General features: G+C 46.5%; 1 protein-coding gene across 1 annotated transcript in view; it reads right to left on the bottom strand.

Annotated features, from left to right (window-relative positions):
• CNMD (chondromodulin) overlaps window positions 1-17,201 on the bottom strand; it is a 30,733-nt gene that overhangs the window by 8,040 nt on the left and 5,492 nt on the right. The window contains exons 3-5 of the mRNA XM_052650315.1: window positions 16,660-16,800; window positions 7,236-7,349; window positions 2,804-2,957 (exon numbers count right to left, since the gene is read on the bottom strand). Of these exons, the coding sequence (XP_052506275.1) occupies window positions 2,804-2,957; window positions 7,236-7,349; window positions 16,660-16,800 (409 nt within the window). The remainder of the gene's footprint in view (window positions 1-2,803; window positions 2,958-7,235; window positions 7,350-16,659; window positions 16,801-17,201) is intronic.

Raw genomic sequence — 17,201 nt, 5'->3', positions numbered from 1 at the left:
CACTTTGTGATTTCTTTTTTTTTCTAATTAAATTTTTAAAAAAATCAGTTGCTCTTCTTTTAATCAATGACCTCAGGAGAGCGATTCAATCTCTGACCTTAGTTTCTTCATCTATAAATGGGGAGTTACCTGGACAGTTGTTAGAATACAGTGTGTGTTAAGTTGCTTCAGTCGTGTCCGACTCTTGCAGCCCCATGGACTATGGCCCACCTGTCCACAGGCCCCTCTGTCCACAGGATTCTCCAGGCAAGAACACTGGAGTGGGTTGCCATTTCCTCCAGGGACCTTTGTGATCCAGGGACTGAACCCACGTCGCTTTTATCTCCTGCCTTGGCAGGCGGGTTCTTTACCACTAGTGCCACCTGGGAAGCCCCCCATAGCACCTTGAACTGTACCGAACAATTTTCATATTTCGGTGTGTATTCAGTGTCTCCTCTAGCTATGATGCAAAATTCCAAGGGGGCGTGGGTTCATCAGTGCATTCCAGGTGCCTAGAACAAGTAAGTGGCACATAATAGATGTGCCAATCACCGTTGAATGAATGAATGAAGTCTCTGGGTAAGAGGCATGTCCTCAAACAGAAAGTGATTAGAGAGAGCTCTACATGGTGGCAGAGTTGGAAACTTTGTCCTTTTTTTTTTTTAAAGACTTTATATGGGCCATTTTTACACTCTTTATTGAATTTGTTACAATATTGCTTGTTTTATGTTTTGGTTTTTGGCCAAAAGGCATGTGGGATCTTAGTTCCCCAACCAGCAGTTGAACCTGCACCCCCTGCATTGGAAGGCAAGGTCTTAACCACTGGACCACCAGGGAAACTCTGAGACTTTTGTCCTTGATTGGAAAAGGTGACAAGGTATTGGAGAAGGAGTTCTTGGGTGATGGAAGGCCCATTCCATGTGAAGACAGGTGGGGAATAAAAAGCCAGAAGTTGTAAGTGGCCAGAGGTGTGAACACTCACTGGAGCAACACCCAGGATGTGCTGTGCTAAGTTGCTTTCGTCATGTCTGACTCTGTGCAAGCCTATGGACTGTGGCCCACCAGGCTCCTCTGTCCTTGGGATTCTGTCCAGGGTTAGACCCAGGACAGCAAAAGCAATGGTCCGTTTGGCAGCCCTCCTTCCCAGTCCCCTAGGGTGTGGCAGACACTGCGCAGAGGATTCTCTCTCACTGAGCCTGCCCGTGGCCTCAGAATTCTGAACCTGCTCTTCCAGACAGCTGCTGCCAGTGGCTTACAAACTGCATCCTATTTGCTTTGCCTGGGCTAAAATGTAACCACTTTATCCAGGCTTTGGAACTGAGTACGACTTGTGAACTGGAGGAATGAGTTAGCCATGGCAGAATGAGAAGCCGGGACTTTCTAAGCCTGGTGTGTGTTTGTCAATTGTGGTAAAATATATACAAAACTCACCATCCTAACCAAAGGATACAGTCAGGCATTAAGTACATTCACACTGCTCCGCAACCATCATCACCATCTATGTCCCAAACTTTTTCATCTTGCAAAACTGAAGGCCGAACGCATGAAACAGTCACTGTCTGTCCCCCTCTCCTAAGTCTGGTGGTTCTAATCCCCAAATTCTCTGTATTTCCATGCTGTTCTCTGTGTTCAATGTAACTTTCTGAGAACGTAGCCCATCTAAGCTGTGCTAAGAAGGGGGCCTTTTCCCCACCAATAAACCGGAGGTGCAGTTGGCCTTTGAGAGGTCAGTGGGGTGACTGTGGTGGAAATCAAGACAGTAGATATTCCTGGTGGCTCAGTGGTAAAGAATCCGCCTGCAATGCAGGAGACCTGGGCTTGATCCCTGGGTTGGGAAGATCCCCTGGAGGACAGGGCAACCCGCTCCAGGCTTCTTGCCTGGAGAATGCTATGGACAGAGGAGCCTGGTGGGCTGCAGTCCCTGGGGTGACAGAGAGTCCGCCACAATTGAGAGACTAAACAACAAGCGCTGGGGACAGACGGAACCCCAGGGAGGAGCCTGGCTGCAGGGCTCACCTGCCCTGGAAACGGCCCCAGGTGTACTCCAACCTGCTCTGAAACCACGAGCCCTTCGTTTATTTTTCTTGGACTTGGAAGTGGTTGTACAAGCCTCGAGGAATCTCAGCCTGTGTCCACAGCTGCCCACAATGCAAGGTTTGAGCATAATTAAGATTTGGCAGGGGCTTCCCTGGTGGTGCAGTGGTTAAGAATCTGCCTGCCAAGGCTGGGGACATGGGTTCGATCCCTGGTCCGGGAGGATCCCACAGGCCACGGGGCAACTAAACCCACGTGCTGCCACTCGGGAAGCCTGTGTGCCTAGAGTCTGCGCTCCTCAACAAGAGAGGCCACTACAGTGAGAAGCCCATGCACCGCCATGAAGAACAGCCCGTGTTTAGCAATGACGACTCACCACAATCAAAAAATAATTAAATAAATCTTTTACCAAAAAAAAAAGATGTGGCAGTAGGCTAGATTCTTAGTCCCCTGATTCTCTGCGTTAGGGGTAAAAAATGTAAAATTGCGAAGTGCAATAATGGAGAGGCGGGCAGAGCAGCAGCAGTGGGAATCTCATAAATAAAGCCCACAGCTAAGGCCCAGGCGTCCCGGGCCCACCTGCATCCCGTTGCCCGCTGCTCCGGCCCTGCCCTATGACAGTCATAGCCGCCCTTCCCTCCCCTTTGGTGTCTTGTGCCGATTACTGAGACCCTGAGCGGTGCGCCTGGCTTAGCTCCTTGTCATGTGCTCGAACCTGTGCAGGGGCTCACAGGAAACCCACGCCGGCTGGGAGCTGTCCAAGCAGCTTCCAGAGAATTTAAAACGTTACCTTTTGGGTAGGTTGGTTTAAGCCAGAAAATAGGAAGGTCGCCACAGAGTTCTAAAACTTTGGAACTCAAGAAGCTGTTGTCCTTCACGGGCTGGTCTCCAGCCACCCAGATGAGAGAATTTTCTTCGTATTTAACTGGCATGATCTTGCCTTCCTGTAAATGAAAAGGAAATGCGTGGATCAAAGAGGGCAGAGGAACACGCTGTGTATGAAGATTCGTGTGTTGGTAAAAGGTTATTCTGCCCTATAAAAATGATGCAAACTAGTATATACAGGATGGATGAACAAGAAGATCCTACTGTAGAGCACAGGGAGTTATATTCGCTATCCGGTGATACACCGCAGTGGAAAAGAGTAGGAGAGAGAACAGATGTATGCATAACTGAGCCACTTTGCATACAGCAGAAATTAACGCAACTTTCTCAATCAGCTATACTTCAATAAAATTTAGAAGAAAACTTCACGAGATTCCAAAGGCGTGCACACACACACGCGCACACTCTGAAGTCCTCATCTCTTTGTAGCTCTTTTCACAACATTCCACACCCCTCACGCCATCCTGCCTTTGGATAATTCGAAGGTGTGAATCTGAGCGTCTTAAGTAGAAGTGAAAATTACTTGACGTCAACTTTGAGATTTCAGTTAATCTGATATTTCTGATCAAAGATGCTTTGGAGGAAAAGCGATTGAACGGACTCTAGAATCCGATAGAGGAGAGAGGCGTCCCTCATGTGAAGTCAACGTCCTCTGGGGCCTTGTTCTGCTGCTTCCAAACCACAATAGAAAAAGCCAGTGATTGGTTCTTTAATGTCTTCAGTTCAAAGTAGTATTTAACATAAACCATTTCTGCATTTCCCAGCTATAACAAAACGTATCTCAGATGTTCTTCGCATCAAGCGCACCACTGAGATTTCAAAGCTAAACCCTGGATTTTCTTCTGCAGCGAGATGCTGAGAATGGTTTGATAGCCCGGGAGACAAATTTATTTTGCCAGGTTGTGCCTTTCATGTATTTATTAGTTTGCAATAGGTTGGAGAAATTAAAATGTTTTCTCCTGATTTTTTAGCTAAAAGCAACACTTCATTTATGCTTTCTCCCTCAGGCTTCTGGCAGCATTAAAACAACTTAAAGTTATTGGAGGCAGCAAACACGCAGGTAATCCAGTTATTCACCTGAAATTAAATGGCTCCATCCAGGAAATGAATGCTCTTTGGGTAGAGTAGCTTTTAAAAGTTATACAAAACTGATGAAAAATGCATGAGAGCTAGTGGTGCATAAATCTACCCCATCATAATCTGAAGTGCATGGGGACAGAGTGGGGTGATAGGGAGAATGCATATGCGTGAAACCTACAAGCCAGGAGCCTTAAAGAAAAGTGCGTGCACATGCTTTCAGCTGCTACCCCATCTTCTTCCTCCTTCTCTTGCAACACAATCCTGCTTTTGTTTGAGGCCCCAGGAGAGACACCTGCTTTCTCAGACTCCCTGGCAGCTAAGGGTGCCCGTGTGACCAGTTCTAGACAATGCAATCCATGCTAAAGTGTGTGGAGGGAATGTGAAGCTTTCTGCTTTTCCTGAGTCCAGAGAAAGCATGGTTGGCGCTGTTCAGCATCTTCCTGCCTTCCTTACTTGACTGCGTGGTTGATGTTTAGAGCTGGAAGTAAAAGGCTGCAAAAATAAGAGATGCTGGCCATGGAGACAATGCCTGGGGTCACCTACTTCCAAGGAGAAAAAAAAAACAATCCTTATTTGTTGAAGTCACTCTAAGTGTCATGCTCAGCTGTGTGTGTGTGTTCAAGCTCAGTCGTGTCCAACTCTTTGCCACCCCATGGACCGCAGACCCCCAAGCTCCTCTGTCTTTTCCAGGCAAGAATACTGGAGTGGGTTGCCACGCCATTCTCCAGGGATCCTCCTGATTCAGGGATCCAACCCACATCTCCTGCATTGCAGGCAGGTTCTTTACCACTGCAACACCTAGGGAAGCTACTGGCAGCCAACACATTCCTAATTCATGCAAACACGCTGTCTGAATTTGGTTTTGTCCACCAGAGAATCCACCACGCCCCATAGAAACAACTAAAACACGGGGAACAGAATTCACTTCTGTGACCTCAGTAAAGAATCAGACAAAGATTTAAGTGCAAAGCCATTCACCAAGGTGAATTATATCTGCATTCAAAAAAAATTTTTTTTAATTATTATTTTTGAGAGAATGGAAACTTAAAGATACCAATATTCAAGAGCAAAAGCCTTTTTAAATTATAGTCATATGATTATAATTTTAAATTTTCATTCATATAAATGTTTAAAAAGTATTTATTTATTTGGTTGCACTGGGTCTTAGTTACGGTATGTGGGATCTAGTTTCCTGCCCAGGGATCAAACCATAGCCCCTGTATTGGTAGTTTGGAGTCTTAGCTACTGGAACACCAGGCAAGCTTTAATATCGATTAGAAATTATAATCATATGATAACATACAATAATCCATTACCACCTACTACATTTTGGAAGACCTAAAGTTAACTGTGGTGTTGGAGAAGACTCTTGAGAGTCCCTTGGACTGCAAGGAGATCCAACCAGCCCATCCTGGTTGGATCAGCCCTGGGATTTCTTTGGAAGGACTGATGCTGAAGCTGAAATTCCAGTACTTTGGCCACCTCATGCGAAGAGTTGACTCACTGGAAAAGACTCTGATGGTGGGAGGGATTGGGGGCAGGAGGTGAAGGGGACGACAGAGGATGAGATGGCTGGATGGCATCACTGACTCTATGGATATGAGTTTGGGTAAACTCTGGGAGTTGGTGGTGGGCAAGGAGGCCTGGCGTGCTATGATTCATGGGGTTGCCAAGAGTCAGACATGACTGAGCGACTGAACTGAACTGAAAGTTAAGTGAAACTAATAAGGATGTACAGCAGTATAACTTCAATTATAAAAAGCATATCACACACATTGTACATGAAAGTTTACCAAAACACTAATATTAGTTATCCATGGATTTTGTAACTCTGGGTGACTTTCTACTCTCTGCTTTGATGTATTCCTGAATTTCTATAATGACAAAGTGTTATTTTTAAAAATCAGAAAAATAAAAAACCAAAACAAGGCCTTGTTTTTTTTAAAAAAAAAAAAATCTGAAAATGTACTGCAAAATTTTTTTAATGCTATATCTCAGGACATGCAGGAATTGGTTCCCCTGACCAGGAACTGAACCCACGCCCCCTGCCCTGCCACAACTCAAATGGAAGATGACAGTGAATGCGGCTACTTCGTAAGCCCTAAAGCACCGAATCAGTGTAAGGTATTACTGTTAAATATGTCTGTGTGCAATTCTTAATGCAAGCTTTTATAAAGCCAAGCTCAAAGGCAAGCTATTAATAATAAATGGATGAAATATGTTTAAAGAACCTCACAAGCCTGATACATAGGAAAGGAATTCTAGATATGTTGAATAGCCTCATTGGGCTGAACTTGAACTGGTGGGAAGAAATTGTAGGGGGAGCCATTCAGCTCAATGTTGGCAAAGCGATTAGAACTTCCTCCCAAGAAGTTGCCTGACACACAGGAAAGGAGAGCCTGGTCAATGCTTCCAGCAGAGGCTGAGTGATCAGCTATGGGGAATTTTCAGGAGGACTTCTCCCCCGGCTAAGTTGCACTGAGGCTGGAGTGAGGCTTCAGGCTCCTGAGCCCCTTAATGATCCCAACACCTAAAGTCCTTTAAGTTGTGCTAATCTCTGATCAGTTCCCTGCGTGCACACTAAGTCACTTCAGTTGTGTCGGACCCTTTGCCACCCTATGGACTGCAACCCTATGTGGCCGCCAGGCTCCTCTGTCCATAGGATTCTCCAGGCAAGAATACTGCAGTGGGTTGCCGTTTCCTTCTTCAGGGGATCTTCTCCACCCAGGGATTGAACCCGAGTCTCCTACATCTCCTGCATCAGCAGGTGCCACCTGGGAAGGCCCTGAAGTGAAGTCGCTCAGTTGTATCCGACTCTTTGCCACCCCATGGACTGTAGCCTACTAGGATCCTCCATCCATGGGATTTTCCAGGCAAGAGTACTGGAGTGGGTTGCAATTTCCTTCTCCAGGGGATCTTCCCAACCCAGGGATCGAACCTGGGTCTCCCGCATTGTAGGCAGATGCTTTACTGTCTGAGCCACCAGGGAAATCCTAGCATCAGCAAATAAGGGCCATGTCATGACTGTTACCCTTTATGTACTTTAAAATCTGGTTTTCCAGAACCTTCAGTTACACAACATCATGTAAGAATGATCACTTGGAACCAACAAGTAGGACCAAAGTAATTTAAGTTCTTTGTCAGGGAGGAAAGAGAGCTTATGTTCTGGTCACAGACCTGTCCAGCAACTAGAGACAGGAGGGGTGTGCCTTCAGTGTGCCCAACATGCCTGCTGTGTGGAGCCGGCTGGTACCCACCAGTTCAGAGGAGATGCTCTGCTTGGTCATGGTGTCCACCTCCGGGATGCGAGCCTTCACCTGCGCTTTGATGTAGCACTTCTCCCCTCCGGCAAAACGGATTCCTGTGATGCCCTAGGAAACAAAAGTTTATCCATCCTCTATTCATCCGTTCATTTATGCAGTGTATTGAGCGTCCACTGCGAGCTACGTACTATTCCAGGTGCCAGGTACAGGGATGAACAGAACAGATGGCATCTCTGCCCTCATAGAGCTTACCTTTCAGTGTTCTTTACCAAAAATAAAAAATAGAGATAAAGTCAGGTGGCGTTAAGTGCTACGGAAGAAAATAGAGCAGAGTGTGGAAATAGGAGTGACAGGAGATGGTGCTTTATTTTTTTATTTTTGGCCATGCTGTGAGGCATGTAGGATCTTAGTTCCCCAACCAGGGATCGAACCTATGCGCCCCCTGCAGTGGAAGCATGGAGTCTTAACCACCAGACTGCCAGGAACGTGCTAGGAATGGTCCTTTAGACAGTCCAACGGGGAGGCTTCTGTCAAGGTCTGACTCTGCGCCGAGAGGCAGTGCGTTCATTGCTCCACTCATCCCGCAAGCTCAGATGAAATGCCGTCTTCTCCCTACAGGTTTCTCTGTCCAGCCCAGGCTAAGGGGGCTCCCTTTCCTCTGACTTTCCGAAAGCCCTCCCATCTCCACCACTCATTTGGCACTCAGTTCTCAGTGCCCTTGTGTCTTGTGAATGTCACCTCCGTACTCAACTCTAAGCCTGAGATCAACCTGAATCTCTTTTTTGTTTTCGTTTGATGCTCCCACAGAAGTTCTCAGAAGATGCTGGTCCAATTAACGAATTCTGTGAATTCAGATTCTTCCTAAGTTGTTGAACCCAGAGGAAACGGTAGCTTTCTATCACACTGGGAGCTGAAGTTTGCTCCCAGAGCTTATCCAAGGACTTGGATGTTTTGTTTTTGTCCCATGAGATATAAACAATGTCTCCCCGTCTGCCTAGGGACTGGTCTCCAGGGAAATCTCAGCCGCAAGGCTCCAGTCTTAGCTGACAGCTCAGCACCGATTCTGCCCACAGAGTGCGTCAGGCATAACATTATGTTCTGACCCAAGAGTGTTTACTTTCATTTCTGGTTAATTTCATGACTAGTGAGTGGCCAAAACCAGTATTAAGATCTACAAATTATATGCCATAACAATGTAGGCACCAACACGAATCTGAAATTCTCAACTGGTCAGTCTTCTATTGGATTGAGACAAATGTCAGGAAGACACAGAGCTTGTTCTAATATATCAATACCAGGGAGTGGGAGGAAGAAAAGCCTTTAGAAATCTAGGGGCAGGATTCAGCCCTCCTTTTTTTTTTAAAAAATATTTTTTTCTTTTGGCCTCGCCATGTGGCACGTGGGATCTTAGTTCCCTGATCAGAGGTTGAACCTGTTCCCTGTGTGGTGGAAGCTCAGAGTCTTAACCGCAGGACCAGCAGAGAAGTCCTAGCATTCAGCCCTCCTAAAGGAAGAATGAAGTCACACGTCAGTCACGCTGGAGGATCTTCATGGAAAGTTACACCGAATGGAATCTCAGAGCCAGGCGTCCTGCAGACGTGGGTGGGCGACAGACGGGAGAAGGAACGGCTCCTTCCTCTTGAAGCTCCTCGTCAGTTCTCTTGCGGCCTGATCGACCACATGCATGTGTAACGCATCTCATTCCTCCCAGCGTCATCTCTCACCCAGAGGGAGGAGGAGGCATGAGCCTGCATCCCCAAACCTCGACAGAGGAAGAGCTCTGGGCTTACTGCAGAGGCTCTCAATTCTGCACCAAAATCACATGGTGAGATTTTAAAAACACAGATGCCTGGGCCTCTCCTAAAAGATTCCCATTTAACGGGCTTGTGGCTGTGCCCAGACATTGGCATGCTTAAAAGCTCCCCGTGTATTCATGATGTTAGCTGGGGTTGAGGACCCCCAGTCTGGGGAGAAAGAGACTTGTTCCGGGGGTGTGTGTGTGTGTGTGTGTGTGCACTTAGTCTCTTAGTCGTGTCTGACTCTTTAGCCTGCCAGGCCCCTCTGTCCATGGGATTTTCAAGAACACTGGAGTGGGTTGCCATTTCCTTCTCCAGGGGTCTTCCTGACCCATGGATCGAATCCACAAAGATTTAAAGTAACTGAAATAACCTGCTCTGCACCGAAAGTTTGCGTCTCTCCCAGCCCCCACCTACATTCGTATGTTGAAACCTAACGCCCCATAGTGGTACCTGGAAGTGGGTCTTTGGGAAGGGTGAGATCATGAGGCTTCCCAGGTGGTACTAGTGATAAAGAACCCACCTGCCAAGGCAGGAGACATAAGAGACTCAGGTTTGATCCCTGGATCGGGAAGATCCGCTGGAGAAGGAAATGGCAACCCACTCCAGTATTATTGCTGGAAAATCCCATGGATAGAGGAACCTGGCAGGCTACAGTCCATAGGGTTGCAAAGAGTTGGACATGACCAAAGCAACTTAGAACACACGAGGTCATGAGGGTGGAGCCCTTGTGAATAGGATTAGCGTCCTTTCCCCAGAGAGCTCCTTCCCCTCCTGCCTCATGAGTAGGACAGTGAGAAGACAGGCTTCCATGAGCTAGAAAGCAAGACCATCCCTAGACAGGCAACCTGCTGGCACTTGGACTTTTCAGCCTCCAAACTATGAGACACACACTTCTGTCGTGTAGAAGTCACCTAGCCCACGGTAATTTGTTGTAGCAGCCTCAGGGTACTAAGGCACAGCCTCTGGACCCAAGTTCCCTCTGTACTAGTGACTCACAAACTTTTCCTTGCAGCCGAATCATCTGGAGGACTCATGAAACAAAATACTCTGTTGGTCCTCCCACCAGAGTTTCTGAATCCGGGGGTCTGGAGTGAGGGCTAAACCGTGCGTTTCTAAGCAGCTCTCAGGTGCTGCTGCTGCTGGTGGCCTAAGGAACACACTTGGGGAACCACTGCTCTCTACCATGCTGTCTCCCCAAGGTCAGTTGTGCTTATTCTACATGTAAATCTATGGCAAATGGTTTGAAAAACGAAAGTTTGGGGAGGGGGATTACTGCCTCTGTTGCAGTGAAAAGAAAAAAAAAAAGAGGAATGGGTTTTTTTCTTTCCCTTTCCTGAGAACAAAGAAGATAAGGAAAACAGGCCTGAACATTCCTAGTTTTTTACTTTAACTGCTCCTAACTCTGCGTGAGTTGGACCGTGAAGAAAGCTGAGTGCCGAAGAATTGATGCTTTTGAATTGTGGTGTTGGAGAAGACTCTTGAGAGTCCCTTGGACTTCAAGGAGATCCAACCAGTCCATTCTGAAGATCAGTCCTGGGTGTTCATTGGAAGGACTGATGCTGAGGCTGAAACTCAATACTTTGGCCACCAGATGTGAAGAGTTGACTCATTGGAAAAGCCCCTGATGCTGGGAGGGATTGGGGGCAGGAGGAGAAGGGGAGACAGAGGATGAGATGGCTGGATGGCATCACCGACTCGATGGACATGAGTCTGAGTGAACTCCGGGAGTTGGTGATGGACAGGGAGGCCTGGCGTGCTGCGATTCATGGGGTCACAAAGAGTCGGACACGACTGAGCGACTGAACTGAACTGAACTGAACTCTGCATGTCTGCAACAAAGTTCACCTTTCTGCCCCCTAACTCTGCAGGAACTGCACTCCACACCATCTCCCTTTGACTCTGTGCTAAATACACCCTGTATCTGGTGTTTGCCCTTACAACACGCTTCCCCTTCTTGTTGCTTGGTGCTCGGTAGCTCAGTCTTGTCCATGTCCAGCTCTTTGCAATCCCATGGACTGGAGCACTCCAGGCTCCTCTGTCCTCTACTATCCCCTGGAGTTTGCTCAGATTCATGTCTGTTGAGTCGGTGATGCCATCCGACCATCTCATTCTCTCTCGTCCCCTACAGTCTCTTGCCTTCAGTCTCTCATTGCCTACAGTCTCGTCTCCCTCGTCGCCTTCAGTCTTTACCAGCATCAGGGTCTTTTTCAATGAGTCAGTTCTTCGCATCAGGTGGCCAAAGTATTGGAGTCTTAGCTTCAGCTTTTTACGTATCAGAAAGAAGGCCACAGAGCCACCTAACTACCAGACTCAAATGCTGGGTTAACGACGCCAGCCTATGACTGACTGTCTTTGAAACAATGAAAGAGGAAGGAATCAAGATGCTAACACCTCTGCTCCTCGTCACCGGCTCCTAAATGGGAGCCCTTATCTTACTTAAGCCCACAGACTCCTCCTGGGGGGAGCGTGGGCACAGTTCTTGAGGCGTGAACCTACTGTGTTCCCCTCTCCACCAGCTGGGAATTACAGCCACCTTTCTATTTCCTCCAAACTCCATCCATATTTTTTATTTGGCTTCGGTGAGAGGAGAAAGCCAAGATTTTGGCCAGCCACCCACCCCCTGCCGCCCATGTTATATCTTCTCTTGACTTCAAACCGTTGTAGCTTCTGAGATGAGACGCTGGGGAGGAAACCGTCTAGCCATGACCATATCCCCAGGGGGAGAACTGACTATGGAAGGATTCCCAGCACTGAATGTGTCTAGTATTGAGTTCGTTCTGACAGTCAGTCTACAGGCTGCAAAGAAAACTGTAACCCCATGGGGATGGATCCTGTGGGAAGGAATTCACACCTATTAACCACCCTATCTAGCTACAAATCCATATCAAGCAGCCAGAAATGCTAAAAGATTAAACAGAGGGAAAGGAACGGCACAAGAAAGGCAAGCAAATCTCCTGGTTTTGCAGACAAACAAGACCTTCAAAGCTGGTGATAATGAAGATGTTTGCTAACAAAGGTAGTGAGTGAGAATCCCAATGATCTAACATCCTTTCATCCAAAGTCAGCTAATCTCATTTTAGCCACACAGTTTTTTCTTTCTAGGGGTCTCATTTATTTCTGTGGCTTAAACCAGAAATTCCCAAGGAGGGCAAGGGGATCTTCCCCCAGGGGGGTGCTTTGGAAACTTTTGAGGGAATTTTTTATTGTCACGAAACTAGGAGCTCTCTGGCCCTTTGTTGGGCATGGCCCAGGGGTGCGGGGTCCCAACTAGCCTGGGGGAATTCTGAAGGACCAACTGCCCAGAATCTTGGCTGAAAACCTGGATTGTAAGCACCTGAGCCTGGAACCTAACACTGTTTTATATGTAAATGTAACATGATTTTTGGCAGTCTTAATGTACAAAGGGTTTCCTAGGAATGGAATTATTACGAAAATGGAGAGAAAATGCTACTTTTGTTTACTATTTGAGAAGATTTTGTTGCTTAGTCACTAAGCCGTATCTGACTCTTTCGTGACCCCACAGACTGTATAGCCTGCCGGGCTCCTTTGTCCATGGGATTTCCCAGGCAGGAACACTGCAGCGGGTTCCCATTTCCTTATCCAGGGGTCTTTCCGACCTAGAGATGGAACCTGCGTCTCCTGCACTGGCAGGGAGATTCTTTACCACTGAGCCACTAGGGAAGCCGTTTAGAGAAAAGTCCCTGCTATTTAATTTCTCAGCACACACTTAGGTCAGTGTGCATTTTAGGCTGTGACACAGACAGTGACCCAAGCATGTGACTATGACGTTTTCAAGGTACTTCAGGCTCAAGTTCTAACTGTATTATAAATTACTTTCACTTTATTTTTCCTTTGTGTTATACTTAGGTGCCAAATGGACTCTTGAAACCAATACCGTACTTACCTATCAGATAAGCTGTGCTGTCCATTTTTGCCCTTCAGTTTTTTTGTTTGTTTGTTTTGCTTTTACCTAATTAATTTATTTGGCTGCAACAGGTGTTAGTTGAGGCATGTGAGTTCCCCAACTGGCAATCAAACCCAGACCCCTCGCCTTGGGAGCATGGGGTCCCAGTCACTAGATCACCAACGAAGTCCCTCCCTCCAGCTTTTTAAATTAAAAAATTTCAAATGTACACAAGGTCAAAAGAATTGTATAGTGAAAATCTGTTTATATTCACCATTCTATCATTTTTTTTTTAGTTTTAGATATATTTATTTAATATTTATGAAAATGTTGTATCTTCCAAAATTGGAAGCCATTTTCTTTGTCTCTATTTTCTCCTGCTCTGGTGTTTTCTTGGAGAACTATCTTAATTTCTAACCAGGATTTCTGTCATATCTGTGGGTCATTAGGGCTGAGAGGGTTGACTTAAACCAACAGCATTGATACTTTTGAGGGTACAACTTTCATACATCATGAACAGAACTAGCTTCTATCTTCCTCAGGGTTTTGACAGAGATTCGCTTGACCTAACTCCAGTCAGGCACCTCTGAGTCCTCTAGGCCCCAACCCTGGGCTCTGTCTTGGCTGGTTTATTCCAATTTTAGCAAGAATCCTGCTGAGTCAGCCTTAGTCTGATCAAACTGGACATCTGATCCCCCTGACCTGCCTGCAGCAAAAATCCCGCTAGGTCAGTTTAGCGAAGGATGACTGTACCTCTCAGTAATCTCCCACCCACCAGCACTCCACCCTGCTCTGTGGCTATTATACCCGTTTTCCTTACTGTATTCAGAGCTGAGCCTGCTCTTTCTCCTTGACTACAAAACCCCACAGTGGTAGCCTCCCTTGAATGGCGTCTGCCTTACCTTCTGCAACAAGGGACCCGAACAACTGTTTTCTCCAATGGTGTAGAGCCTGGAGCCCTTCATTCAGTGCAAATTCCCTTTCGGGGGCTCTTTCCCACCACTGGCTCCGTACAGTCTTGGTGGGGTTAGCAGGGGAGGCTGCTCACCTACGGTTCAGAAACTTTCCTGCTCTGGGCCCGCCTGCATCTCCATCGCCCCCTCCTCACTTTCTAAGCTCCCTGCTTAGACCCTGGGAGCAGACCTGAGCACGGGTATGGCGTAGCCTTCCCTGGGCCTGGAAGGCCCTGCCTCTGCCTCTCTCTGGTTGAAATCCTAACCATTCTTCCAGACCCGGTTCAACTGTTGTCGATAGCGAGCAGGACCCTGCAGGACTCCTGCACACAAAAGCTTTCCGTGTTCCCCATTTCTCTGACTACCGGAAATAGGCTTCATTCAACCTCCAGGACCTTCCCTGAGTTCCAATGGGCGGGTTCAAACAGCTTTTAATTAGGGAAGGGAGAGGATGCAGGCGCCAGGGAGGGACAGTCCAGAGAAACAGTGGTGCAGCCTTGGGGCAGGGTCCAGCTCCCCCTCAAGGGATACACATAACAATATCTGTGAGTTGTTTTGCATATACTGAAACCCCTTCCTGGTGGGCTGCCCACAAGTACGGAGACCCCATCAGTTGGAACCAGAAGGTTGATGATGCTGACTCCCACTTACCCTACCACCAACCAATCAAAAGAATGCCCATAGCCAATCACACCCTCTTTGAATCGTTACCCTGAAACCTCTCACTACCCCCTCCGGGTTGGGACACACAGTTTTGAGGGCATTAGTCCACTGTGGTCCCGTTTGCCTGGCAAAGAGAGAAGCTTTCCTTTTCTACTTCACTTACAACTCTGTCTCTGAATATTAATTCAGTGTTAGAGCTCAGAGGCTGGATTTGGCTTCATTGCCACCTCTGCAAAACCTGCTCCACCCCGTCGCGGGCAGCGATGGTCTCCTCCACGAGGCCCCCCCAGCTCTGTCCATAGCTGCTTCCCAGCCTGACCCGAAGCCACTTCTCTGCGGATGCCCACCTCCTAATGTCCTTGGGAGAGGGGACAAGTGTCAGTCGTCTCTGCATACTCTGTGCTTCACACCATCCCTTGCGCATAGTCAGCTCCCGCACACGCTTCCTGAATTTGACTGACGGTTTGTAATACAGGAGAAAGTACCACAGTGGCTGATTCATGTGTTTTCAGAAGTCCAGGCTTATTTAAACCCATAACAGGTTCTATCCATCAAAAAAATGTTCTACTCACCAGTTCTGACTTAGAGAAATGTGGAAGCTATCAAAGAGAATTGATCAGTTTATAAAATATTTGTGGCCCCATTGGCCTCTAAGAACAAAACACAATCAATACCATTATTAGAACCAAAGGTTTATAAAACAGAAATATACGTTTGGGATTAAATATTTTAAAAGGACATTCCTGATATATACACATGTTGAGAGAGATGGATCTTTTCTTATTTATCTGCATAGCTACCTTTGCATATCTTGATATTGTGGCATATCCTGCGTATTCAATTTTGTTCTGGATTGAATGAAAGATGCATGTGTGGGAGTCACATTTTATGATTTTATATTGAGCAGTGCAAAGAAAAAAACACCTTTTACCTTGTCCTGGGTCTTGCAGTAAAAGCCTTTAATAGGTCTAGAGAAATTATCTTTGGGACTCGACCAGAACCATTTGCAAAGCTATGACCAAACGAAATGGAGCTGGGCACACACCGGACTGCCGAGCCTGTCCCCAGGGCAGAGCCCACGCCAAACACAGCCAGCCCTTGTCATCACCAAATAATGTCTAATATCAGCCGAGCTCTAAGGTTAGCTTCTGTTTGATATTCAAAAGGGCTTGTGAAGTGTGTTTGGGTATCAACAAGGGGAGTTCTTTCATTCAAATGAAAAGCACCTCTAGTTTTTCTCATCAATCAGAGGAAGACAGGTCGGTGAGATGTTTGTAGGCCGATAAACTATCAGAAGAGACATTATTTTTAAGAGCCTTTTTTCATGAGGAAGTCTCACCTACTCCATCTATAGATTTAACAGGAGAGCACAAACAGTGATGCCTCTTTCTCTTCCTAGAACAAGAAAGAGGATGAGATATTTATGGTGGCCAGCCAGAGAGGAGGCCTGGAGTGACACTTGCGTTCACAGATGTCCACTGAAGCATCCATGCATGGCTTGATGTCTCCAACTGCCTGTAAATTGAATTTTTTGAAAACAAACATGTGTGTCCTTTGCAAAGGAGACACGAATGTTTCATCTGTAATGGGCTCTGTTCAGACAGCAGATGATACACTAGGCGAATTTCTCCATGCTCATTTTCTGGATTAAACGGGAAATCTGGAGCACTGAGACGTGTGTAAATAGATCCCACCTGCTGTTGATTAGATTATTAGGTCATTAAAGTTTCCCTCCTCTCGATAACTGCCAGTTTTAGATCTTGCCACATTCTGGGAGACCTTGGGCATTTTATTCACTGTTAAGAAGGCTGCTTAGAGAAAAATAGCTCTTGCAAGTCTTTCTGCCAAGACTTTTGATAGCTCCAAGAACTTGTTTTTTTCAGTGCTAAGGTATTGTTTTTTCATTTTGAAAATGTCAAGGACAGACAGTGATCCTTTCTCAGAGAGAACAGGCAACATGGTTCAAGGAGGTTAGTGGCACCATGACTGCCATAAAGAGCAGTTCCCATTTGGTGTATGTGAGGGCCTTGCCTTCTCCCTGAATAGGCATCTCCCAGGCTTGCTTAGTTAAACTTCCTAAATGCATGAAATATACTTACATTCTGGAAATCATTAACTTCAACCGCTTCTTCAGCTCCACTTCCCATTTTAAAGGTCTCCAGGTTGTTCCCAGCATCTATTTCCATTGACCCATCTTGTAATTTCCCATTGATACTCATGGTATAATGGACATTGTAAATCTGGAAGTGAACACCAGAATTAGTGATGCTTCCCTCTTAGAGCAATTCAGGGCTTATCTTTATATAAATTAGCATTCCTGTGTCTCAGAGATACACTGAATCATCCTTAATAGTAAGACATTTATCTGGGAGGACTTCATTCATCCACCAATCACTTAATACAATGATTTCTTAAATAATATCTTGAAAGTAAAGGCTTTGATCGTCTCTGATACTAATCTGAAGAGCTCAGTGGTTTGCAATCCTGGCGGCACATAGACACATCTAAGGAGAATCTTCAGCTATCACACCAGGGTTGCCTCCACAGGATGGATCAAATCACAACCTGTGGGGATGCGGCTTGAGCACAGATCTTTCTTTCTCTAAAGGTCGATTCTACTCTGCAGCCAGAGTTGAGATCT

The sequence above is a fragment of the Budorcas taxicolor genome, chromosome 12 (genome assembly GCF_023091745.1).
Source record: "Budorcas taxicolor isolate Tak-1 chromosome 12, Takin1.1, whole genome shotgun sequence".
NCBI classification, from domain to species: Eukaryota; Metazoa; Chordata; class Mammalia; order Artiodactyla; family Bovidae; genus Budorcas; species Budorcas taxicolor.
The sequence above is the reverse complement of the archived record's forward strand: the minus strand, read 5'-3'. Positions and strand labels throughout refer to the sequence as shown.